Genomic DNA, 26,054 nt, shown 5'->3' with positions numbered 1-26,054 from the left:
TAAATTGGGGGAATCATTCTTGAAAGTGAAGTTTTCTCTCCATTGAAGTAGCACACAATCAGTTCATTGTGTCCAAACAGAGGGAGATTTGATTGTTCTTGAGAACTTGATCACACCTCTTCACAGTGTTGTCTGTTTGTTTGGCTTCCGAAAGTGTCTGTTTTTCTCCATAAACAAATTTGAGCATAAAATAAAAAGTTTGCTAATGAAACTAGGGAAAACTGCAAAGGTCATTAATAATTAATGGCACATGTAGAATTGGAACATTTTTGCTGAATGTGAGCTGAAAATAAACAAAACTGAGCACAGAGCATCATTTCACCCTTACAAAAAAAAGGGAAAGGAAAGTTTGAACAATTTTGTTTATAACTCACACCAGGGCTTTTTTAGCTTATTTGGTGGGTCTTTGATCTTCATCTGCCATTGCACTCATCCTCCACCTGTCACTATGACCTAAGCACAAAGACGCACAACCTTTAAGCTTTGAAGGTCTCTCGTGACACATTGTTTTGAGGATCTTATGAACAGCAGAAAATATTGTTGACCTGTTCTTGGAATCGACTGAGCAGTAATGGTCTTGTGAATCCATCTAGAAAAGCATTAAGAGTACAATGCTAACCTTGCAGGCCTGAATTTATGTGTTTCCTACAACTTAATTGGCTTGCCAGGTCTACCAAGTATAGTAATTAGGTTTTTGGGGAATAGGCAGACCCTTTTTAGCCTTTGAACACACTCTATTCAAGCATCCAAAGTTCTGGTTATAACGCAAATATCAAAAGCTGGTATATCAGCAAGTATAATAAATCTAATTGCAACCGCCTGGATACCAAACAAACAAGCCATTCTGGCAAGAATTTGTTTTTAGTTCCCCTTTTTCTTTCTGTCATTCTTTTTCTCTGTTTCAAATGTGCAGTATCTTTGAAGCTTGCCTTGAACGCAGGAAATAAAAAATGCAGGAACAGAACAGTTCAGTTCAATTATACATTCATCTGGTTTTCCCCCCGGTCTACATCCCCTTTCCAACCGGAGGAAAGGAGATGGGATTGTATAGGACTGGATGGTCAATGAACTGTAACAGCCTGCTCCAAAACATTAGTGCATTGGGACACAAACAATGTGCATCTGGGACATATAGATCGCAAGTCTAGGCTGGATCAGGAAAAGCCTGGGTTCAGCTCCCTGGCGCCCACCACACGCCAGGAGAGCACTGTGTGCTTCAGTGAGAGAAAACTGAAAAATGGCTGGATCGGATTTTTATGCCAAAAGATGGCTGAGAATGGCCACTTCACAGACGAAGTATAATCATCAGCACGGCTAGTACATAAAACTACATCAGCGTTGAGGGCTTTTAGCTGGAGATGGGTAATTTTGAAGTGGGAAGTAATAGTAGCTTGGATGAAAATGTATGCTGCAGAGCTTGGACATTTTTGAACGCCATTAAAAGTCATTATGGACTTTATTAGGCTAAATTGATCATGAAAAATTAGCTTCGCTCCCTCCTATGTGGTTAAGTGTAACCAGCTCTGCTGTGATTAAGCCAAGTATATGAAGGTAATATAATTGTTCTTTGTTTGGAATAGCTGTAATTGAAAAGAAAAGATAATGAACTCAGTTCACAAATACCATTTTGACATTTACGGATGGTGACAAAGCAAGAACAACTTCAGTTTCTGTCAACATCTTTTAGTGTTCTTTACTTGTCATAATTCTTTAAACTTCTGTTTGTCATGGAGAGACTGAAGAGTCGGCTACTGGCAATGGTTCAGTCTGTTTTAAAATTCATCCAAGTTCTATGTACTTCTCCTTCTGATTGTGTCTTTCTTGAGGCAAAAAACACTCCCCATGGTCTGACTTGTTCTTGTCGTGCAAAATGCGAGTTCAAGTTAATCTTCCCAAATTATGAAAAGTGAAAAACCATCGCTATATTGCGGCAGGTTTTATCTAACTTGGCGCTTTGTGGCTCTTGGGATTGCCAGGGTCTCATGGTTCAGCAAAGACACACAGGGGGGAAAAATTAGAATCTCTGACCCTCCTGGTCGTGCCTCCCCACTTGACTTTTCACTTGGTAAGTCCCTGGTGACCTTTAACGGTGGTGGGAGGTGAAGAAAATGTGACATAATGGGTTTGAACTGTCAGATGGAAGATTTATGTGGAGACGAGTGCTGGCCGTCCTCTGGAGAAAAGGTGTATTTTTCCATTCTTCCTTTACTCAGTGGGCTGAATCTTGAATATGTGGGATTATCCACTAAACTATTCTGTTTGACAGGCATTGTATCTTCACTCCTCCCCATATTTTCTTCCATTTAAAATGTCTTTCATACTGTAAAAATGCATCATGTTTTGTTGCTTTCAGGTTGAATCCCCACTGGCAGTGGAGGCGGTACTGGGTGAAACACAGTTCTCTGTGGTAGACGAGAAAGTGTCTATAGTGGAGTTACGTGTTCATGCCATCTCGGGACTGGCACTTAATCTTCAACCAAGCCCTGGCAACAGCCATACTATGGTTGCCAAGGCAACTGGTCTGCAGACTCTCTCCATTCTTAAGCAGGTATAGTTGATTGCTTCATTGTTTTTCATATCTTCTACAATAAATGACATTTCATCATGCTTTCTTGATGGTATTTTGTTAAATCCTCTGGTATATTCTTCAATCAAAACTGTTTTATGACAGTCTTAAGTTATGAATGAGTGTTTAACCAGACTGAAGACTCTCTGTAAGGTGCTCAAGCCAATTTTTAGAACTTATTACAGTGCATTAGGTTTGTTTCTGGTCCAAGGCAGATGTATTATCGTTATCTAAAATGAAAACTAATACTAAAAATTATAATAAAAATTGTTACTTGAAATAAAATAAACGTTAACTGAAATAAAATAAATAATAAAATAAAATAAAAACTTAAGACTTCTTTTAATTCAGATAGTTGCCAAGATAACATTTCTTTTTGTTTGTTTGTTTGTTTGTTTGTTGAAGGATTAAAATAACTAAATACCATACTAAATACTAACTGAGTACTAAATACTATGTATAATAAAATACTATATTAATAAATACTATACAGACATTAAAAAAGTACAAAGAAATAAGAAAACAAAATTACTAAAACTTTAACTAAAAGTACAGTGAAAACAAAAACTTTGAAAATAAAATTAATTTAAAATATTAACAAAAATTATAAAAGTATATCAATGATACTAAAATAACACTGGTCTAGAGACCAGTCTCTAGTCTCAAAAACTTGTATTAAACATCTATAAACCATGCAAAGTTTTTTTTTTTTAGCTGAATTTTCATGGTATCATCATTATGAATGAAGACCCACTGAAGGTCTTCAATGTCAAGTCGCATATTCTGATTTGAAAGCCTAGAAATGATCACACTTGTTTTGGCTCAAGAAACACATTGAAGAAGCTAAGTTCATTTATAGGCTACACAACATACAAACTTGTATCTTCACATAATTGTCTAAATATGACAGTATCATTCATCATCATAGCCTCTGCAGCTGAGTCCAGAGAAAAGCTCTAACCTTTGGCCCCTTCCACTAATTATGCAAGTGACATTTATGTGAAATTCCTCCTTGTTGCTCAGGATCATTCTGCTCCCGAAGAGTTAACTCTGGCTGAACTTAGCCTCATATTGATGATTCGAGTCTTCATGAAGGTTACACACCATTGGCAAATTAGCCTCAGTTCAGTCTTCCAGCCGGCCCTCACTGCTTTAATAAAGGCTTGTTTGGCATTCGGACATATTCAAATCTCCTTTAATATCAGCACACCAAATGAGCAGGCATCTTGCTTAATAAGAAGACACCACCACTTCTGTTCTCTGCCATCAGGGGAGCTTCGTGTGTTTGCTGTATAATCTTTTCAAAGCATTAATTGGAGCACATTCGCTCATATTTTCCAGCGAGGAACTCGTATGCTGCCGTGGTAATTTATACAATGTCTTGGGCAGGTCACGTAGCCCTGCCGTGAGAGCTCGGGGTCTTTTTTCCTGCTCTGTACTTAGCCTATGACCAACATCAGACGAGGGTGCCTGCCTTCAATTCACGCATTAAAATCCAGCAGTTCTGCCCGCTCTCTGCTTCTCCACTTTTGGTTTTAATTAGCGTAATGTATCAGCCTAAGTGCTTGTGGAGACTATAAACATCAGTATATGCTATAAACATCACTGATGACCCTCCTCCTCCTCCACTGCTGCCTCTCCATCATTTCAATCCTTCAGTGCACTTACCTACTTCACCTATGCAGTCACAAAATAACAGTAACTTTGTGATCATTTCACTTTACACTTTACAATAATGTTCAAATTGTTGGTATTAATGCAATAGGTGTCATGAACATTGAAGAGCAACAACAGAATGTGTTAGTCTTTGTTAAAATGTATTAATATAATTTAATAATTAATCGAAAATTCATTATTATTTCTATATATACATTTTTAATGCCAGGTGTAAATTGAAATTAACCTAGATTAAAAAATTAGCAGGTTTTTTTCACGGAGGTAATTAATAAATATACCATTAGCTATTAATTCAAGTTTGTTGACAATACATTAAAGAATGTTAATTTATTCAAACTAATGTAATTTAATCAGAATCTGCAAAAATGAACATTCACCTATAATAATAAATGCTGTCAAAGTATTGTTAGTTCATGATTACATTAACTAATGTTAACAAATTGAAGCTTCTTAAGTGTTACTGATTTTCTTGCTCTTTCTTTTACATTTTAGATGCCCCTTTCCTTTGTTTCACTGGCAGCCTTAAATAATTGATTTTGTTGTATGCTGGTGTTAGCGATTATTCTGTTTCAAAGTTCCAAGTTTCTTGGATGCTTGAACATTTCACTTCTGTAGTTTATGTACAGTACATCCAAAACTACCTTCAAGATAGATCTCAAACACTTTTAACAGTTAGAAATCTAATGACATCGATGTAAAAGTTATAGTGCCATCTCCCAAAGACTGATGCTTCAAGAATCAAAGGCCATTCGTGATTGATACCATTTTATTTAGTGGCTAGAGTGATCTCGAAAGGTCCACGAGGACAACATGTCGTCTGCAATGTATTATTCAGATCATGCATATCAAAGACTCTCTTCATCTTGACAAGCAGCGTTGACAGAGCCTGAGCCCGAATGTCAGAACAACCTTGAAGTTAGTGACGTGACAGAAGAGTTTTTTTTTTACAGATTCACAACAGGCCATTGCTGACTGGAGACAGATAAATACTTCTTTTCTGAATATAAAAGCAAAGCAACACTTAATTTCTGACTAAAAGCACTCTGGCAGAGTGGTTTCATTTTGTCTGCCTGCCAACAGAAGTAAGGTGTTGTGCTGTTCCTTTTGCAGAGAGCAAAGCAGGATGGCAAGCTTAGACTTGCTATGAGGTGACAAGAACAAAAGCATTGTGCCAGTTCCACTTCCCCCCAGCCTGTGTTTCTAATGGTCAAAAGCATGCAAGCCCTTCTGATGTCAGCTACATGTTGCTTGCTCAAGACAGTTGTCTTGTATGGACCAGTAAACACGGGATAATGAATATTTAAGAGAGTTTTGAATGTCAGGAGATGAAGATGGCAACACTTCAGTATTGATAATCTCTTTGTGGTGAAGAGAAAGTTGTTCAACATTTTAGCATTTGAAAAAGTCTGCTATGCTAATGCTAGCTCTGATGTTGCATTAAGAATCCCCTTAATGCAGCATCCGAGCTAGCGTTAGCGTAGCACACCTGACGCAAGTGGACAGCGCACAACATCATAAAATTCAAAATTGTAGTTTTGTTTGAATGTACTATATATACACCACTGCAGCCATACGACATCCATCAACAGCACCCAGCTACGACTTTAGGGGCTACACAATATCCTTTTGCACCAGTAAGTGCTACTTATGTACTCATTTTTTGGTAAAGAAAGTGTAAAATTAAAGGGATATTTTACCCAAAATTGAAAATGTGTTGTTAATTTACTTAACATTTAGCCATCCAAGATGTAGGTGACTTTTTTTCTTCAGTAGAAAAGTAAAGAATATTTAAACAGTAAAGTTTTTTTTTTTTTGCTGAAACCGGTCCTTGGTGATTCATAAAAAGCAAGTTGGCTACTTGAGAATCAAAAAAGCATATGCAAAATTATTACCTCTGGTTTCTGATGATATATTGAGGCCTTATGAAACGAAACGGTCAGTCTGTGCAAGAATGAAAATTATTTCCAACATTATATACAGATACTGGATGCTATATACTGGGATGAACCAGTTCAAAACTAACTTTTGGAGGTGCCCGATAGTCACTCAGACTTAAAATGAGCCTATAAACCGGCATATATAATGCCATTTCTTGCCAACATCACAGGCACCAAAGAATTTGAAGACAGATTTAAAAAAATTAACTGTTATAGGGTGTGTAAGGGTTGAGTTCATGCTCACAATTTCTTTCATTTTGTGTTTGTAGGAGGCCAGTTTGTCCATCTGGGTTTACTACAGCGACAATACCGCCGCCCCCCTGAGTATGTACGACCCTAAAGACTACAACCTCAATGCCACCACAGCAGACGATAAGGTGGTTACGGTGGCTCAACAACCCCAGCAACGGTGGCCAGTCATCGTGGCCGAAGGTGAGGGCACAGGAGAGGTAGTGCATGTGGAGATGACCATCTGCGAAACCTGCCAGAAGACTAAACGCAAGAGTGTCATTGCTTCGTCTCCTTTGTTCGTCAAAGTCCGCTTTGGACCGGATGAAGTCTCTGAGGAGGAAGTGGATACAGAAACTGAAATAGACACTCAAATGCCTGCCAACAGAAGGCCCGCTATCGATTCCAACGTAGGTGGTGGAGGGTATGAGCCATCTAACGAGCAGCCCGCAAGTGTGCCCATTGATTACACCAACTTTCCTACAATAAGCAATACGGAGGAACCAACCGAAGAAGACGAGGAGGACGACGAGTTTGTGCACAGTCCCCGTAGCATGACTGACCTGGAGATCGGCATGTATGCTCTTCTTGGGGTGTTTTGTCTTGCCATTCTGGTCTTTCTTATAAACTGTATTGTATTTGTGTTGAAGTATCGCCATAAGCGCATCCCTCCTGAAGGCCAAGCCAACATGGACCATTCCCACCACTGGGTGTTCTTGGGTAACGGGGAACCCCTGCGCACCCAGAGTGATCTCTCGCCTCAGACGGTGGAAAGCCCCAGCAACACCTTGGAGGGGGTACAGACTTGTTGTCATGGGGACCACGCCAGCAGCGGCAGCTCCCAGACAAGCGTACAAAGCCAAGTTCACAGCCGAGGAGATGGCAGCTCCGGAGGTTCCACCAAAGACCACGGAGAAGACGCCAGCTCACCGACCTCCAAACGCAAACGTGTCAAGTTTACCACCTTTACCCTTCCGACGGAGGATTTACCCTACAACTCCATCCCCATTGCCAACGAAGAGGACATTCAGTGGGTATGCCAAGACATGGGCTTTCAGGACCCAGGGGAACTGCACGACTACATGCGCAGGATAAAGGAAATAGCCTGATCGGGCTATGTGCTTTCTAAAGACGTTCCTTTCTATTTTCTTTCTTAATTTTCACTCTAGAGGAGGTACCTTTCACAAGAAAAACAACCAAGGCCTAGTGTCCACTTTTGTTGGGGTTTTCTGCACAGTGCTGTTTCCCTTACACATTGACACTTGTACAAACTAAAAAATATTCATGACGCTGCCAGGGAAGCCAAAGACGAGTCTTGAGGGATTCTAGCAAAAATGGCTGTAGTGATGTGTATGATAGCTGCTCAGTAGAAGGGTGAGTGTACAATCTTTAAAGGAAACATAGAATTTCAGTTGTGAACAGTGTATACTGATATCAAAATGGATTCCTGAAGTACTCAATCAAGTGTGGGTTACCCTACTGTGGATAGGATCTTTCTCAGAGGAATGCCTGGAGTCTTGGCACTGTGTCCATTCTTCTTCTTCTTCTCTTTATTTTAATTCAACAGATTCTTCTCCAACAAAGAGGCCTTTGAAGTGCAGATTCTACTTTTGTCCCAGATTTGTGTTTGAGATGGATCATTTTCACGCCATTGTTGATAAACCTGACACTTAGCCACAGAAACTGTCAGGGATGTTCGTGAGAACGTGCCATGGATTCTTTGTCAGTGTTGGAAATGTTGAATGGTTTTAATCCCCTTGCCCCTTTTCCACGTTATCTTGGTTCAACACATGCCTTGGTTGCTGCATTAGTTCTTCGTCTGTCTTTGGTATTTCATACTCATTCTCAATCTGGATGCCACCTGCTTCTTGTCTTGGTTAAGTCTAATGCCTTATTAAACGGATCTCAATAGTCACAACCGCGTTCTGTGCTGACACCACATTTGCTCACATTGGTAAGGGCCAAAGCAGGAGCAACTCTACAGATGTCTGTATCTCAATTAAATGTGTGTCGGCACAGGAAAGGCAGGAGCTTGTACATTGTGGAGTTAGATATCTTCTCCAACATTCCTCTGCATGAATGGAGACTTGCAGGCACAATTAGCATTATTTTTTTTTATTTTACTTTGTATATGTTTGTATTGTGAGAATTATCTAATCATACATAAATGATAATAGAAGACATATCATGTTACCATGCATTACATGCATGTGCCAGACCCTCCCTTCTGTGTACATACCATGTTCAGTACATAACGACTTCAGAAGCTTAACTCTTGATTACTCAGTTAGCCTGAGGAATAGGGGAGGCAGATGCCATATAGGGACTCGGCAGGCAGATACTTGAATTTCAGTGAGGTTCTCTTTTCTCTTTCTCTTTTTCTGTGTCTTTACTGATCTCACCATGAATTCCCATCCAGGCGGTAATAGAGTTAAGATCTCTGGTAAGGATAAAATGCTATGCAAACACACTGGAGGGGTTGATTATTGTGTTTAAGTATCTGCCCCGGATATTGCTATAGCACCATGGTTACATTCGTTAATATACCAAGAAATATCTCAAAACTACAGTAGTTGTAACATCTGCCACAATGTAAACTGCAGGTTTTGAGATTTGTTTATTTCTTTTTAACTTTGAAGCTCGCTAGAGCTTTGTTAAAGAAAACACCACAAAATGCGGTAGCACAGTAGATCAAGCCCGAAACTTTAAACATTTAGTAGTTTAGAAAGGGGTAAGCTGGTAACGGGTCTGGAAGATGATATCTGATATCTGCTGACCTATCACAGGTTAGTTTCAGGGTTACATTCCCCCCAGTTTCTTCAGGACACCCAAATTCACACACTGTATTAAATGTTTATTTCCCCACTTGTAACATGCAGGATTTATGCATGACTTTGTTTTAATAGTCGTATTAGTCATTTTCCTGTAACAAGGAAGGAACACCTATTATAAAATGTTTATTCTATTATTATTATAACATTATTTTTATTTTTTATTTTTTTAACTCACCCCTAATTCAATCAGGGGTCCTTTTCACTCCAGATAAAAGTCATAGAGAACTTATTACTGACACCTCTCCACCTTTCTCCTATGATTTGTAGCCCCTTCACCTCTTTCTCAAAGGATTCGGATGAGTAAACCATCGTGTGATGAAATGTTAATTGATGATGTAACACGTCAAGGTATTAGGTTTTGCTAAACAGTTGGAGTGTTGGTCAAAGGTGTAGTTTAACCCACATTTTAACTTTATGGAGGCTCAGAACTGAATGTAAACTTTTCAACTGTACCTTGATGATCAAAATGAACCATTTCCAATGTGTTATTAAGGTCTTCTGATGGGGTACATAAGACTCTATATGACTACTAGCAAGTCTCTGGTAGCAGCTCATACACTTTTCCGTTTTCTAAAATTATTTTCCTAAGTGTAATATCACCATCAGGACATTTTTGGTTTCATATTGTTTTCTACTTTCAACTATGTATGTAAATGAAACAGCGGTTGCAATATCTGCACTTACATGTTTTTCTTTTTCAAGAGGAGCTGCTACTAGGCATTTGCCTTGACCACATGCTGTGTTGTGGTGTAGATTTGAGCTGTACTCTCTGTTCTGCTGAAGCACGGTACTGTCAGCCATGTGCTGCCACACCCTTAATGTACAGAGCACTGTTACAACATCCTGTATCCTCCCTACAAAGCAACTGTTGTATTTCCCTCCTTATATGTAAGTACTAAAGAAAATACAATGCATAAACTTGGTGTTGTGTTTTTTATTTGACAGTGTACTTTGTATTTTAATGCTCTGTCCAAACAATAGTTGTCTAATGAGCCTACTGAGCTGTCTAGACAGCTGCTAATTTATACATTTTGTTAATTTAAACATTAATTTATAAAGACTATTGCTGTTTGTTAACAATAATCAACAGACAAAATAAATGGAAATGGGGGGGTAATTAAAAAAAAGTTCCTTTTCAAAACTGCTATTTTATTTTATACTCAGTAACATCAGTGCACAAGGCACACAGCACACTCTTTTGTTACAGAGCCGAAGGCAGTTAGAATATTTTAACAGAAAAATTGTAAACAGAAACATTTTGTTGGTTTATTTATTTATTTATTTAACATGTATTGGAAAGTAAATTTTTTTTTTTTCAAAATAGTGTACTTGCAGATAATATAATATTAATTAAATAAAAACCTATTTACGGAGAGTACACTTTCATGACACTTTAATTATGTTTCTTAACGCACTTAAGCACACTTTTAAAAAGTGAACTTTTGTAATAATGCCAAATTAAAAATTATTTTATTTTAAAGCACATTTAAATCAAGTTTTAATAATCTTTTTTCGTGCTTTAAAGAAGTACACTGATTTTGAGGGTGGACTAACATACTAAAGCATATATGTAATTGTTATAATTTTTACTGCAGTGTGTTATTTGATATTACAAAGTTATGTTAACATATTTAAAGTTAAGTTAATGTATTTGAAATATATTAAATTGGTAACACTTTATTTTACAGTGTCACTGTTACACTTGTCTCATGTACTTTATTATAGTAATAACAGTACATTATGTATAATTACATGCAACTAACCTTAAACAAAACCCGGTAAAACTTTATTTTAAGTTGTCCATTTCACATGTCACATGTACTTACTATTATAATAACAATTAATTAAGCATAATAACATGCAAGTAACCCTAAACCAAACCCAAATCCTAACCCTAACCATATAAGTACATGTAGTCAATTAATGTTACTCAGCACTTACTGTATATGTATAATTACACTGTAACAAGGACATCTTAAAATAAAGGGTTACACTTTATTTTAAGGTTTCCTTGTTACAGTGTAACTATGCATTTAAGTACTGAGTAATATTAATTAACTACATGTACTACTTATAAGGTTAGGGTTAGGATTAGGGTTTGGCTTAGGGTTACTTGCATGTAATTATGCATAATTAATTGTTATTATAATAGTAAGTACATGTAACGTGTAACAAGGACACCTTAAAATAAAGTGTTACCAAATAAAGTGTAACCCAAAACCCTAATCATAATCCAAACATAGTTAAACTGTAACAAGGACAGCTTAAAAATTGCAACTTTATCATTACACACTTGTAATTGCAAATATATGTAAATATATGACATCGAAGTGTCAATAGAAATGTATTAAATATTGTGTATTTAAATAATATTTTAGTTAACCTTAAATGCCTGTCGGTACATTCGCCAGTACTAACCATATTTCAAAGAGAAGTAATTATAAAATTACTTATAAAGATGCACTTATGAAATGAGAGTACTCTTTTTCAGTAGCCATTTATTTCATTAATATTACTGTATTAATCTGCATGTGCAGTACATTAAAAATTTGAAAATTCATGTACATTAAAAATCTGAAGCACACTACAAGTGCACATTTAATACTTAAATCCTCTGAGGAAAACTTCACAAAGCATAACGCAATGCAAGAAATTAATCAACATTCTTTTCCAGCAGGAATTCAACAATTATATGATTTATAATACATATTCAGGTGCAGAATGGCTAGTGCTTGGCATTCATTGCTTCAGCACATTCCTTTTTTTTTCCACCATTGCTTTTGCAATACCAGACTCACACATAACCACTCTAGAGGTTAGTAGTAGGTAAAATGAGAATAACAACCGCCTTCATGGCATCTGTGACTGCCTTTGAGGATGTACAGTCTGTGCTTAGAACTCCCATGGGAAATAATGTGGGTTTTGAACTGATGCAAAGACTTCCTCACTTACAGGTCTGTTTTATTGGGCCGAAATGCGAGAAAAAAAGTATTTCTTTTGCTGTACATGAAACAACACCTCTTTTGCACCTTCACTTCATGTACTCTTCCTGTATGTCTTTACCAGCGATTGAGGCCTTAACACAATGTGTATCTCAGAGCCACATACTTTGAACTCTGTGTGTGGCACATACTGTAAATAAAGTCACACTCATACACTTACACACCGGTCAGTTCTCTGAGAGGTGTATAACCATCTGTCATCAGAGAGAAAAGCAGTGCAGATCTATTGGTCTACAGGTGAAATGGGTAAATCTTCAAAAAAAAAAAAAAATGTGTCTTCAGCACATTGGTCTAATTGGTACCAACAGTAAAGTGACGGAAGAACAAAGCCAAGGTCTTCATTTAGAGACCAGTGGCACAAAGGTGACTGTAACTGAAGATTGATATTATTAAGCTGGAAAAGAAAAGTGTAATATCACTCCCCAGGTGTGTGTGTGGTGGGAACACGTATCAGCTGGCGAAGTAGCCTGTAATATAACCATGCAATGTTTCCAGACATTTAATCAGCTGGGAGTTGTCAGGAATGTCACCGCTTGAAGCCACTCATAATTAAAAGGTTGGGAGTTATCGCACATCACAGAGTTGCCAGCATTTGATGGAGTGCAGAGAGACGTTCATTTGGAATGCATCCTAATTGAAAGCTTTTATTGAAGAGATTAATTAAAATGATAAATTAAAAGGAAACAAGCAAATAATGGAGAGTAATAGTCTTGTTTTAGTTCTGGGTGCCTTCGTATAAATCATTATGATTTTAGTCCACTGAATAATGATTCACCTGGTCCATGACTGTGTAAAGTTTAGTTTTTCAATTATGATAGAAAGTCTGAGTAGAACTCTTTAACAGTAGTGCGATTTTTCAATCAGAGCTTTGGAGCGGCACCAGGACTTGCTACAGATTAACTTAAGAGGTTCTTTCAACTTATTTTTTCGCTTTTTATAGTGTTCTGTAAAATTTCAACATAGATACAGCCTATAAATTAATATAAATCCATGTCTCCTTACAAACTTGTTTTGCTAATTACATAGATAAATGTGAAATGTACTGTAGTATCTCTTACACCTTCCAATTAATCGCAACTCACATTACAATGACTAAAAGGTGATCATTTATAACAATATCAATCAGTTATTAGCATTTACAATTTTTTAATAAAGTTATTTAAAGCAGGGTTTTCAAAACGTGGCTTAGAAAACCCCTGGAGGTCCGTGAGGGAACTGCAGGAGGTTTGTGAGCTGATGAAAAGCTAAAAATGCTAAAATTAATTAAATCAGTTTTTCATCAGTCTATAATACCGTGTTTTCAGAGAGACTCGTTTCACAGTTAAAGGTGGGGTAAGTGATTTCTGGTAGCCAATGTTGATATTTCAAATCACCGAAACAAACACGCCCCTACCCCAAAAGGGTCTCGCCCCTATTTTGATAGCTCTGCCCCACAAATATGTATGAAACCCAGGCAACGATTATGGCGGAATCTGCTGTATTATTATCTGCTGTATTAAACATATTATCTTACTTTTCGGACAAACTTTGGGAGCTGACGCTTGAAACAGACAGTGGAGGAGTTTAGACGCTCCAGGCTTGTGGCTTGTGCAGGGTGTGGAAATGAATGTGTCTTTATCATACCTGAAGGGAACAACAATACGATTGCAGATTAACAAACAAGCGAACATGACACACGAGCATATTCAAGCAAAAGCCAGCATATATTAGTTCTGTGAAACAAAGCAAAACCAATGTTACTCACCTATCGAGAAGAAACAAAGCAACCTCGGCGTCCGATCGCAGGCCTTCCCACTCCTTGAGTTCTCTCCAGTGCTGGAAAGCTGATCCGAAATTTATACGGGCCCTACTTCTTGCCTTATCGTAAGCCTTCTTTTGTTCCGCAGACGTTTTCCTCTTTTATTTTTTTATCCGCCATATCTTTCTGTCATCGCTCGGCTCGGCTAATGTCCGTCCTGTGCACTGAGCGCTCTCTCCTCCACATCATGAGTAGACACGCCCCTTACTGCTGATTGGCTACAAGTTTGTTTTGGTACTCAGCCCGACTCAGTTTTCTAAAGCGTTTTAAAAAAAATACATACCCCACCTTTAATGCTCATGAACTGCACCTCTGCAAGCACTGTGAGTTTAATGTGTATCTGTGAATGCAGTGTGTGCTAGGATGACTTTACTAACATTCAGTCGTATAATTTCCAACATTTTTGTTAACAGAAGTTTACAGCATTTTGCCAATATTCCGCTAAAATAAAAGATACGACCGTTTGAAAGTGAAGAATTTAAAACAACTATTTGTATCCTAACTTGTGTTTGTTGGCTCTTGTAAAGAATGAATTCAAGTTTAAACGGTCTTAAAAGTAACTATTCATACTAGCAGTAGAGTCTTGTTCTTTTTGTCTGGATGTCTCAGTAGCAGTAGTAACACTTTTATATGAAATTAAATGTCATGTCGCAGCTCAAATATTCATAATTTTAAAATAAAAGCAATCCAACTAAAACACTTAGTAAAAAAACGTAGACATTTTATGTTTACTTGCATGTTATGTTAACGATATCAGAACTGTGAACAAGCAAATGTGTCATTAAATTATTCAATTATCAACTTTCAGGGGGTATTTCAGGTAAATATTTTATGTCTAATGGGTTCTGCTTACAAAAAAGTTTGGTAACCTCTGACTTAAAGGTATGCTGTTAACTAACTGTATTTTCATAGTATCTTGGGTTTGAATGTTTTATACAGCATTTAAACAGCTTACTGGTCTTTGTGCCTTTTGTGAATATAAATGAGATATTTTGAGACAGATATTTTTTCTTCCAATGGAGTTCAATGGTTACTTTTATTATTTGTGTTCCACAAAAGAAAGAAAGTCATACAGGTTTGGAACCACATGATAACAGAATGTTCATTTTGTGTGAACTATGCCTTCAATGACTGGTCAACTATAGGTGATGCTATGCATCAAATGTTTGCTGATACTTGAAGGAATATTCAGGGTCATTTACGATTTATGGAATATGGACAGCTTTCAAGCATACCACCGATTTCCAGAGAAAATGCATACTTGTCTCTTAGCTTATAAAAAGAGAATAGAATGTGCCTTTACAATATTCATTTACCATGCAGGCATAGCAACTGAGCAGGCAAGACTGCTGCATCACACTAGTCTCATGTGATATTCGAAAGCAATTCACAACTGCTTCACAGACATAAAATAGTAAATAACCTGTAATATTTCCTTTAAAAAAGACTCTTTCTCTGGTCCACAGCTCAGAGCTATGGCTGTAATTATAGGTACTGGAGCCCTGCGGTCACTAATATTGACTGTAGTTGAAGCTGTGCATGGCTTTGTTCACACTGCACACAAATCCGAATAGGTTTTCAATTTCAGTCTTTAGGACTGACTGACTGTATTGATATTCTGCAAATGATGAAATTGGAACAATTTGTTCAGATAGTCTGCCAGTGTTCTGTCACTTCAGTCTAGTTTACTTATGGTTTTGTGACAGAACCCCTGACACTCCTGTCATGGCTTGTTTTCATGTGTGCCCTGTTTCCTTGTTTCATGTTGGAGCGTGGTGTTCGGCTCTCGGCTCTCATGTCTTGTTCATTTTCGTGTCCGGGTTAATACACTTGCGCTCCAAGTTCTGTCTTGCCATACGCTCTTCTGTCCACGTGTGTTGTGGTGTTCTGTGTAGCACACAGTTCATGTTCGGCCGCATGCCTTCTCGTTGGCTTGTGTTGTTGCTCGCAGCTCCTGTTTTTCACCGGCTGCATGCCTTCATGTTGTCATGTTTTGTGTGAACACGTGGCTTATGAGTGTTCTCTTTAGCTGTATGTTCAAGTGTCTTGTTTTGCTTAAGCACATGGCTTGTGATTGTTTTGCTGGCCATGTGTTTGTGCTTGTGTTTTGGTTTTGTGTGAGCACATGGCTTTTGTTTTATTTGTTTCTGTGTGCCATGTACTCTCATGTGTATTGTCTAACCTCGCCCACCTTGTTACCTGATTATTGGTTCATTTGTCCCACCTGTCCTCCCTTGGTAGCTGCTTTGTTTGTTCCCTATTTATTCTCCTTGTTAATGACATCATATCATTAAGATCAAGGAAACAGCGAGCGAAATGATACGTTCTAATACATAAATAAAGTGTATAACTATTTTCTAAGTGATTCCAAATAATTGTTCATCGTTTCTAGTATTTGAATAGGCTTTGCATTTTTCAATGTCAAGAGTATTGTGATTAGCAATTCATTTAATTTTGAAGCGGATTTATTATATGTGACAGCATTAAAGTTTCCCCATATGATCCATCTTTAGACATAACTTACTGTGCTTAAATTAATTATGCAACATAAATGCATTTTGAGAGGTAAGTCAACATCTCTTGTGATACATCAAGCCACCCGCATAAAAGCTCACCGTTGAAATTAATGCACAACTCAGACAAACTGTATGTAATGTGTGTATGACTGCAATAATGAGATAATTATTCCTTCACAAATACATCTCAATGAGTAAAATTGGCCTTGTCTATTATTATAGATTACGGAACATTTTAATTATTTCCAAATAATTTTAATTTTATTATTATTATTATTTAAATTAATTTTCCTGGTTTGGTGCTCTTGTAAGAAAATAGCAGTAGCTGTGCCAGACGTTCAGTATCATCTTCACTTAAAATGACAAGATCTAATCCAATACAAGATCTAATCCTGTTTACATGAAATAAGCCTGCTCCTGAGCAGGTTTCAGCTAATGGACCTGTTGTTATGACAGCAACTCCGGGATGAGCTTCGAAGAACTTAACAATCCTGGATCATGTCAAATTGTCAACAATAAAATCCAGTTAACTGAGTAATCCACATACGAAGAACGGACCCTTACACAATTGAGTCCTCATTTCATCCCTTCACCCAGCCCTGACATAGTCAATATCTACTGTACATTAGTTGAGTTATGTATATGATGTAGTATGTTATGCCAGAAGACTTTCTCATACAAAATGTGTTATAGCATTTTTACACTTTCAGTGACATTGTTCTCTCATTCACTTTTCACAACATATTGTGATGAATGTTACATGGCTAATTGAAAATTAATGAATCTGATCACAGTTCTAGAAATATTGCACCCTTTTCATGCACATCATACCAAATGATGCGTGCAAAAACTGGGGTTTGGAATGGAATCAGGGTTATAAACATTGAATTATCGTGTGTTTGTTGCTGTTAAAACCTAGACAGATGAGTCTACTTTGTCCAAAACAGTATTTCAGCTTCACAAAGCCATAGTGAGAATATGAGAGAACACAATTACAAGGTAAGAGATTAACAACACTATTTTTTCAAACTGTGCACCTGCCTCTCTTTGGATGAGTTATTAAAGGGTTTTTGAAGAGTCTATGATGTGCATGTAGACTGAGGTTATTGGGTTTTGATTAAAAGAGGCAACAGAAAGCTTTTCTCCACAGAATTTCAAAGAAGAAAAATTACAAGAAAACCGAGTGTAAAGCTAGACAACATAATAGCCCTAATTTTTGATCACAGAGTAACATCTGAAGGCATTACTGATAACTCAGATACATTACAACCTCATAGAATTTGTGATTTGAAGAAAAATGCTGTTTTCTTTACCTTTATTTATTTCATTTTTATTTATTTATTTATAAGTTCTCTTGTGGAATATATAAATATATAAAACTTGAAATGGTTACTCTGGAAACAAACTACTTTACTCAACTATTTGTGTGTACCAGAACCTTCAGGAAATGCTATTATTAGCATGTACATAAAAGGTACTGGTGAAATACAGTGATGAAGGGCTTAGCAATGTCATCAATATGTGAAGTAATTGAGGCATATTTGAAGCCTGTGGTTAATATGACTATTTGTCCTCCTCAAAGATGGAGTTGACAAATCACTTTAAAATGATTGAGAGCATGGGCGTAAGATTTGGTCAGTCACCACTTTAATTGCACCTTCATATTCACAGTTTATACTGTCTCCCAGTTAAGAAGTTGTCATGGCAACCAGAAAAATTGCATGCAGATGTCTTTTGTTTTGTTTTTTTATGCCTATTTTTTTCCGTACTAAACTTAGCATCACTGAAAATCCATGGAAAACATAATGAAGATGATCTTGTAACTTCATAAGCAAGTGACTGGGAAGGGGATTAGAAAGTTTGAATTGATCTACACTGAACAAAATTATAAACGCAACACTTTTGTTTTTGCCCCCATTTTTCATGAGCTGAACTCAAAGATCTTAGACTTCAAAAACAGTATCATTGCTATAAAACTACTTCTTGTTATGATTTTAAATCTGTATTTAACCTCAGAACGATCTTAAAGTAAAAAGAGGTGCTAAAGTTAGATTTTGTGGTGGCTGCTTTAAAATTAAATTATTATAATCTTAATTCAAATGATGAATGCTTTTGAAAGTCTGACAGAAATCAGTTTTGAGTGCTACTGTAGGGTTAACCCTGCCTGCTTTAAAAAAAGTAATCAATTGCAATCAGTTACAAAACTTTAATAAAGTAATTGAAATAGCTACACTACTTATTACATTTTAAATAGGGTAACTTGTAATATGTAACCTATTACATTTCCAAAGTAACCTTCCAAACACTGTTCATAAATTTGTACGACCTTAACTTCACACTGTGGAAATACAAACGGAAGATAGAAAACAATTAGAATAGTGCTGAAAAGGGGTGGAGCTACATAAGTCGACTTGAAGCGGCGCTGTGCAGACCGACCGGCGTATGACAGGGCTATTCAATTAGTTTCATTTGAGGGCCGGATTATTGAACTGAACATGTGAAGGGGGCCAAGGGGGAGGGGCCCGTCCCGATCTCTTTCTGGGGGGCCTATAAAATTAGAAATTAAATTTAAATGTATATTCAGCAGTAAAATCAACTAATGTTACCAACACCAAAATCTATAAAAAACTTTAGTATTGTCTGTCAGTTGATTAAAAAAAAAACTAATTAATCACACAGTTTTTCTGTAATTAATCATGTTTAATTGCATATTAATATATTGTCATAATTTCACATTGAACCTCCAAATGTAGAAACAACCTAAAGGTGTTATATTTTAAATATGTTTAATGGCTTCTCTTTACAAAGTAGCCTATTATTAACAAAGGCCAGTATTTTTGATACCAATATTGCTACTGATATTTCTATTAAACGCATTTTCACCTCAATTTTAGCCATTAATTATAGCCATTCAACATTACATTATAATTTGAAAGACATTCTTTTTTAACATTTAGTAGGCTCTGAAAAATATAACTTTTAATTTAAGTGAGCTTAAAACAATCTTCACAAACTATAATTTGTATTTTATAGTTTTGGCATAATTGTGTGGTTTTTGTCGGTTGAAGAGCTACTGGCGCATTGTCTGAATTTCTATGCTTTGATGCTAACTTAAGTTTGATCACTGTTAAGTTGTTACGGGCAAACAAGACGTGAGACATGAGGATCCATTCGCAAGCTTTATTTAAGGACATGGTCAACGCAGGCGAGGGTCAGACGATGGCAAACAGATATATTGAGGGCAAGACACAAGAATAGTCCAGTGAACGAGCGTGGGGTCGATCTCCGGCGAACAAAGTCCAAACAGGGTAATCCAAAGGGTAATTCCGAAACACAGGCAATGATCCAGGCAAGGGGTAAACAGTATCCAAACAGGGCGAGACGAAGGGGTAATCCGAAATACACAGGCAATGATCAGAACAGAGAAAACAGACAAGGCAAGACTAAGCTAAGACTAGGAAACTCAAAGCAGGCTCCGTAACGTAGCTATCACTGACTAGCGATATGCGCATACAATACTCGGCAGTTTGAAAGGGATCTGAGTGGGGGTAATATAGTGACTGTGTGATTGGTTACAGCTGTGTGCAATCAGTGCAGGCGAGGCAAATGGGGAATCCACAAGACGAGCTAGAGTCCAGGCGAGGTGCAAACACAGTCCGAAACAGCAAGGCAAATGGTAATTCCAAAACAGGCTATAAACTTCAGGGCAGGCAGAGATCAGACAAAACGAGATAACAGGCAAGGATCAAGACACGGGTAAACAGACTAAGAACAAGGCAGTACTAGATTAAGGAATTTAGAATGGCTCCGTAAAGTAGCTATCACATGATGAGCGATAAGCGCTAAAACAATACTCGGCAGTTTGAAAGGGATCTGAGTGGGGGTAATATAGTGACTGTGTGATTGGTTACAGCTGTGTGCAATCAGTGCAATGGATGATGGGATATGTAGTCTGGGATGACATGCAACAGTTTGTGTAGTGCGAGAGTCAATGTAATGAAAGGGTGACCTCTGGTGGCGATCGAACGGAAGTCCATGGACAGGATTCGTTACATAAATCTAGAATGCCCACTAATGTGTTTATTTACAAAAAGGCATGAGTGAAGAAAAATTAGGTAATTTTACTACAATTTAAATATATTATTTCTATAGGCTATACAAAAAAAAGGACAAAATAAATAGGCTGAATAAGCTGATCTATAGCATGTTAAACAGTGCAGAGACTTTAAAATTGGGGTAATATGATCATATTTTCTAGTCACTGCATTTTGGACTACCTGTAGCTTGTTTATTGAAGCTCACTGAAATGGTTTGACCCAAGTCTTCAGCAGCCAGGGACACTGACCCCGTTCAAACTGGTTTTAATGTGTATTTAGCGCGTATTTAACACGTACGTGTTGAATATGCATACTTATCGCGTTGATTTTTCACGCGCAAACAACATGTATTTAACGCGTGAAATACACGTATTTAACGTGTTAAAATTCACGTGTTTTTTGTCCCTTTGGGCCTTCCATAAACTGCCACTTGCTTGACGACATAACGGCTTGACGCCTGTCTACACCAGACGCAAGGATGCAGCCTTCCGTTTGAGAAGCAAATAAAGCTTCATATTATGAGAAGGATACTTTCTACGACCTTTATCCTGCAGTCATGGTGAGATTATAGATTCCTTCAATCTAAAAAAAACAAGAACCGAAAAAGTATCGAAAACAACAGTGAGAAATCCAGAACCAGGAATCGGAATCGGACTCGATACGAAAAATTTCGGAATCGAACAGCCCTAACTGGATGTGACAGCAACTATATCGCAAACCGTAAGTAAACAATTTCATAATGCATTCTCTGGATATGACATTTTAAACGCTTACAGTCAGTCACAAAAGTGACCGTTTTACTGACAAGACTAAAGGAAGACACCTCTTAAAAATGATAAATTCAGGCAGAAGGCAAGAATGAGGATTGAAGATAATACTTTTTGCATTTAAACTTTAATAACATTATAAGTGAACCTTAAGGAACATATTGAAAGAAAGAAAGAAAGAAAGAAAGAAAAACGGTGTTTGGGTTTGGAAATACAAGTGTAAGTAAATTATAACAGAATATTAATTTTTTTTAGATAAACTATCCCTTCCATTTTTTGAGGACAGACCTGACAAAGACATCAAAATGCAATGGTTGAATTAAAGAAATAAAGAAAAAGACAAATAGTTAAAAAATATGGGACAGCAGAAGAAAAAAAGAGTATGTCTCCATAACAGCTACACAATTTCAAAGTTAAAGCCACATGTTTTTCCCATGTTTAGTTTAAATCAGTGGGTAACTCTCTATTTCTAAGTTTTATAAATTATTTTCTAACACGTGTGAATTTTTCTTAAAGGCTACCAGGAAAGCCACATAACCAAGTTCATTAAATTAATTCACAATATGCACCCTACAGCCTCCCCACAAGCTCCGTCCATGAATGAGAGTCATTTATTAAACCTACCCAGGCCATACTACGGCAGCAATAGCGCGTGGACGACCTTTCTCTATGGGTCAATACTTTGAGCATAACAAGGCTGTATATGAAGGAATGTGACAATGAGGATTGTTTCAGCTGAGCACACAGCATATGATGCTATGATGGCTGATGTTTTATCTTCATTCTGCAACAACCACAGTATTTCCGTCATTTCATTAGGAGGAGTGGAGACATATCTGTGTGTCTTGGACACTAGAGACAAAGATGGATTAATGCACAGGCCTGCTGAGCATCTGCCCAGGGCTCCTGACCAGTAGGGGGCCATGATGAGCTGCAGAAACAGTTCATATTTTTGTTTCTGGAATAATTCTTCTTGTATGCCAATAACAGAGCAATCTTGAATGTAGATGTTGTATTAAATGCCAAAGTAATATTCATTTCCGTTTCTATCAGTTTCATGTTGTTGTTTTCAACAATAACACAAAAATGATTTCAATGTGAAAGGCCCCTGATGTGCCCAGAGCACTCCCAACATTATAATTTATACCTGACTACAGATCCTAAGTAGCATAATAGCAAAAGGACTGATTCAACAGAAAGCAGAGATTGCAAACCATTGCTCTCATTTGGCTTCATCTGACAATGTCAGTGGGTTCTGTGGTTTAGCACTGTCCACAATTGTTTAATGCTCTCTGATAGGCTTCAAAGAGAGGCTTGTTAATAAACATTTGATTAGAAGATACCACTGTAAGGGAAACAGGTCAATTTAGCTCAAAGGGAATCATTTAAAATTTTAAAGGGAATTTGGACAGAATCACTGTTTTACAGCTGATCACTGAGACGGCCAGCGATTCATTGAACGGGCCGTATAAATATCCAAAATATAGTGAAAACACTATTAATTAGCACAGTAACAAGATCGGCAGTTTAAGACATTAACTTGTAAGCACAAAACTTGAGTATCTTGAAAAATTATCTTGTGTATCTTGTATCTTGTGTATCTTGTGTAAATCAAAGTATCTCTTGTAAGCACAAAACACAAGATACTTCTCTTTTCAATATCAATAAGACTTGATTGGATACATCTAAGACATATAAACTAGTCTAACACATAAACACACGCACTCACACATTCACACAAGTTGTAGGAAGATAGAAAGTAAGGAAAGAATAAGTTTAAGAGAATGAAAATGTGAGATCCCAAGTTTATAGCAATATGTGCAATTGCATGGACCTGAACAACCATCAATCACTTAATTAACCCTCACATTGAGTTCCTCAATGAGGTTAAAATTTATATTAAATGCACCAGTTCAGATAGAATCTGGAGGTACTTGTGTTGCCTGTGTACGGGGGTTCCCTTTGTTGTCGTCCTTGCAGAAAAGGGGGTTTCCCGCGGTTGCTGATTGGCTGGAAGTTCAGTAGTCGTTGAAGTGACGTCTTGGGAAGCCAGTGGTTGGGTGTTGGCTGAGTATTTAAACCAGGCTGTTTGACACCTCCCAAATGGTGTTTTGACCAATTAGAGGTCATCGTTGCTCGGGGTGTTGTATATTCCTCCTCCCCATTCATAAATCAACTGTTATCTCATCATTCACATGGTCCGAGCTTTTCCCGCTCTTGCAGCGTATAATATTGGACCTGATTTCTATAACAAGAATATGATAATTTTGACAAATAGTTGATTGGAAGAAACGTTTCCAGCAAGAAGATTCAAACACATACATACCAAATATGAATACGAACCATTAAGCTATTCAATAGTTATTAAAAATACATACACAATAAATGATTAAGACCTGATAAGTCACATGTAGGTTACATACATGATATGGAGTTATGCATGGAGATGATTAGTTGCTCAGGTCCTTTTAGTGTCATTTAGATGCATATTTACATGGAAATGCAGTTTCTGTGCCATTCTCTGAACATAAGGATACGTTCTGTGAAGACCAGAGAGGTTAAAATGTCTGTAAGGAATCTGCCTGTTCTTTGTCTTAGGTGGGGGGAGAAGTCAATCCAAAGAGCTCGTGATTGCCATCACTGGTTACCATGTGACGGTCACGCTGTGCATCTCTTTTGGCCATTATTCTTGATAACTTGCCCCAAAATTGACAATCTCCTTGGAATTGTCAATAAGTGTTCTTCTGTTTAAATGCTGTGAGCTACTCAAAGCTGCTAGTTGGTTCAGGCTTGGGGCCAGGATCTGATTTACGACATCCTGTGTCTTGGGCCTCTTGTGGAATTCTGGGCTCCTCAGGTTTCAGCCATGTTTGACCAAATCTTAGATTGTCTGATTCGGTCTGATATCCTACATACCCCCCTTCGATCGGAGATGTGTTGAGTTGAAGACATCGGCGAGCGCTGGAGAAACAAAGGCAGAAGAAGCAGACAAACACAGCAAACAACAAGACACCTCCATAACTGTTACTGTACTGGTGCAGGCATCAGGTTATTTAGGTACAGGTGGTAAAGTTCAATTAGTCAAACTAGTTTAGTAAATTGAATATGTTTTAATTCAATCTGGAAATTGTTCTAATTTGGTTCCGTACGTTGATTCGTCAATCAAATTTTGCGGATAACTTTGTTTGGTTCTTCTAGGTTGTCTTAATTTAAAACGTTTACCGTTAATTTTCTAGTAACATCATTTGCAATGAAATGAATTGACCTATCGTGCATGGAGCTCTCTGGCTTCCATTCAGTTTAGAATTACTGGCGGATATTAGGTGTGGTGAGTCAATCCTAATATCAGACCTTTGACCCTTGCAGGGTGTCTAGGTGTTTCACCTACTAAGGAAAGAGGGGAAGGAATCAGGATAGGTAAAAGAAGAACAAAACAAAACAAAACAAAGCTGCTGTGGATTTTCCTAGCATGGCTTACAACTACTGTTGAGCTAGGATGTCACGTGCAGCTAGTGTGTCATGTACCTTAACTTAGTGTCAGGTGTTCTACCTATTGTGAGGATGGCTGCATGTTTCTTCATGGTGGGCATATGTAACTTTATGTTTCGCTAAAATTTGGATATTCTACTTGTGGGAAGAAAATGTTTGTTGACTGTGTTATCAGTAGATGTGGTTACCTCTGGGTGTAGGTAATGTTGTGTGTGTTAATGGTGTAGTGTATGTGTGGTCAGATCTGTTTCAGTCTGTGTTGTCTCCCCCCTTTTCTTGTATGTCAGTGAAGACTGGCTCTCTGCATCCTTGGCTTGGATGAGGGCGTGTCCATGATCTAATGGGGGTCAGTCCAGCAAGGCAGGAAGTTCTTTAGCAGACAGTCGGAGCTAGTTTGGCATGGCTGTGTGAAGCTGGGGTGCAAACTTTGTCTCCTATGTTGCATTTCTCTTGTGATGCCTTCTGGTTGTGGCAGACTTTCTGACCTTCTGTGCTTGGGTGGTTGCTGTTGCACAGACAGGAATGTGGTTTTTGGAGTTGGAGTTAATTTGGCAGTTTGTTAGTGAGTGATGGGTGACTGAGGTGATGTTCTTTGGTACCTCAGAGTTTTCATCAACCGTTGGCCGTGAGAGACTTGCTCGTTCTGGGTGGTTGTTGAACAGGTGCTTGTCATCTCTGATGTGGTGTACCAGGTGATCACCGGCCTTCCGTTCTGTCGCTGGTCACAGCGAGCATGACTCCACTTTGTGGTCATCCGTGTTCAGCTTGTCTTGAAGGAACTCTTTCATTTGTCTCATGACTTGTTCCATGTCGTCTGATGGTAAGCTGTCTTGTTCTTGTGCATACTCAGCACTGTGCATGTCTGAGTGGTGCTGAGGTGGGTTTTGTTGTCGCTTACCCACACGAGTTGCTCTTGGATGAGTCAGGCGATTACCTTTGGATGTCTGGTTAGGTTTCCAGTTGTTCTTATCTTTTGGGTTTCTTGAGAAGCGTGGCTGGTCCCATGGATTTTTCCAGCGGTTGGGCTGAAAGCTGTCGTGGACATGGGTGTCACGTTCTCTGTGCTCTTGATAGAAGACTCTGGTGTCGTGATGTCATTGGGTGTCGTCCAGTGCAAGGCTTGAGTCTTTGGTGACAGAGTTC

At 37.8% G+C, this 26,054-nt stretch overlaps 1 protein-coding gene across 1 annotated transcript in view; it reads left to right on the top strand.

Annotated features, from left to right (window-relative positions):
* The window catches only part of LOC107709916 (transmembrane protein 132E), a 73,249-nt gene extending 63,093 nt beyond the window's left edge, over positions 1 to 10,156 (top strand). The window contains exons 7-8 of the mRNA XM_016514583.1: positions 2,354 to 2,548; positions 6,450 to 10,156. Coding sequence (XP_016370069.1) covers positions 2,354 to 2,548; positions 6,450 to 7,517 — 1,263 coding nt within the window. The 3' untranslated portion in view covers positions 7,518 to 10,156. The remainder of the gene's footprint in view (positions 1 to 2,353; positions 2,549 to 6,449) is intronic.
* Positions 10,157 to 26,054: the final 15,898 nt, after the last annotated feature.

The sequence above is a fragment of the Sinocyclocheilus rhinocerous genome, unplaced genomic scaffold, assembly GCF_001515625.1.
Source record: "Sinocyclocheilus rhinocerous isolate Xijiao unplaced genomic scaffold, SAMN03320098_v1.1 scaffold1981, whole genome shotgun sequence".
NCBI classification, from domain to species: Eukaryota; Metazoa; Chordata; class Actinopteri; order Cypriniformes; family Cyprinidae; genus Sinocyclocheilus; species Sinocyclocheilus rhinocerous.
This window is presented reverse-complemented; position numbering and strand designations above follow the sequence as displayed.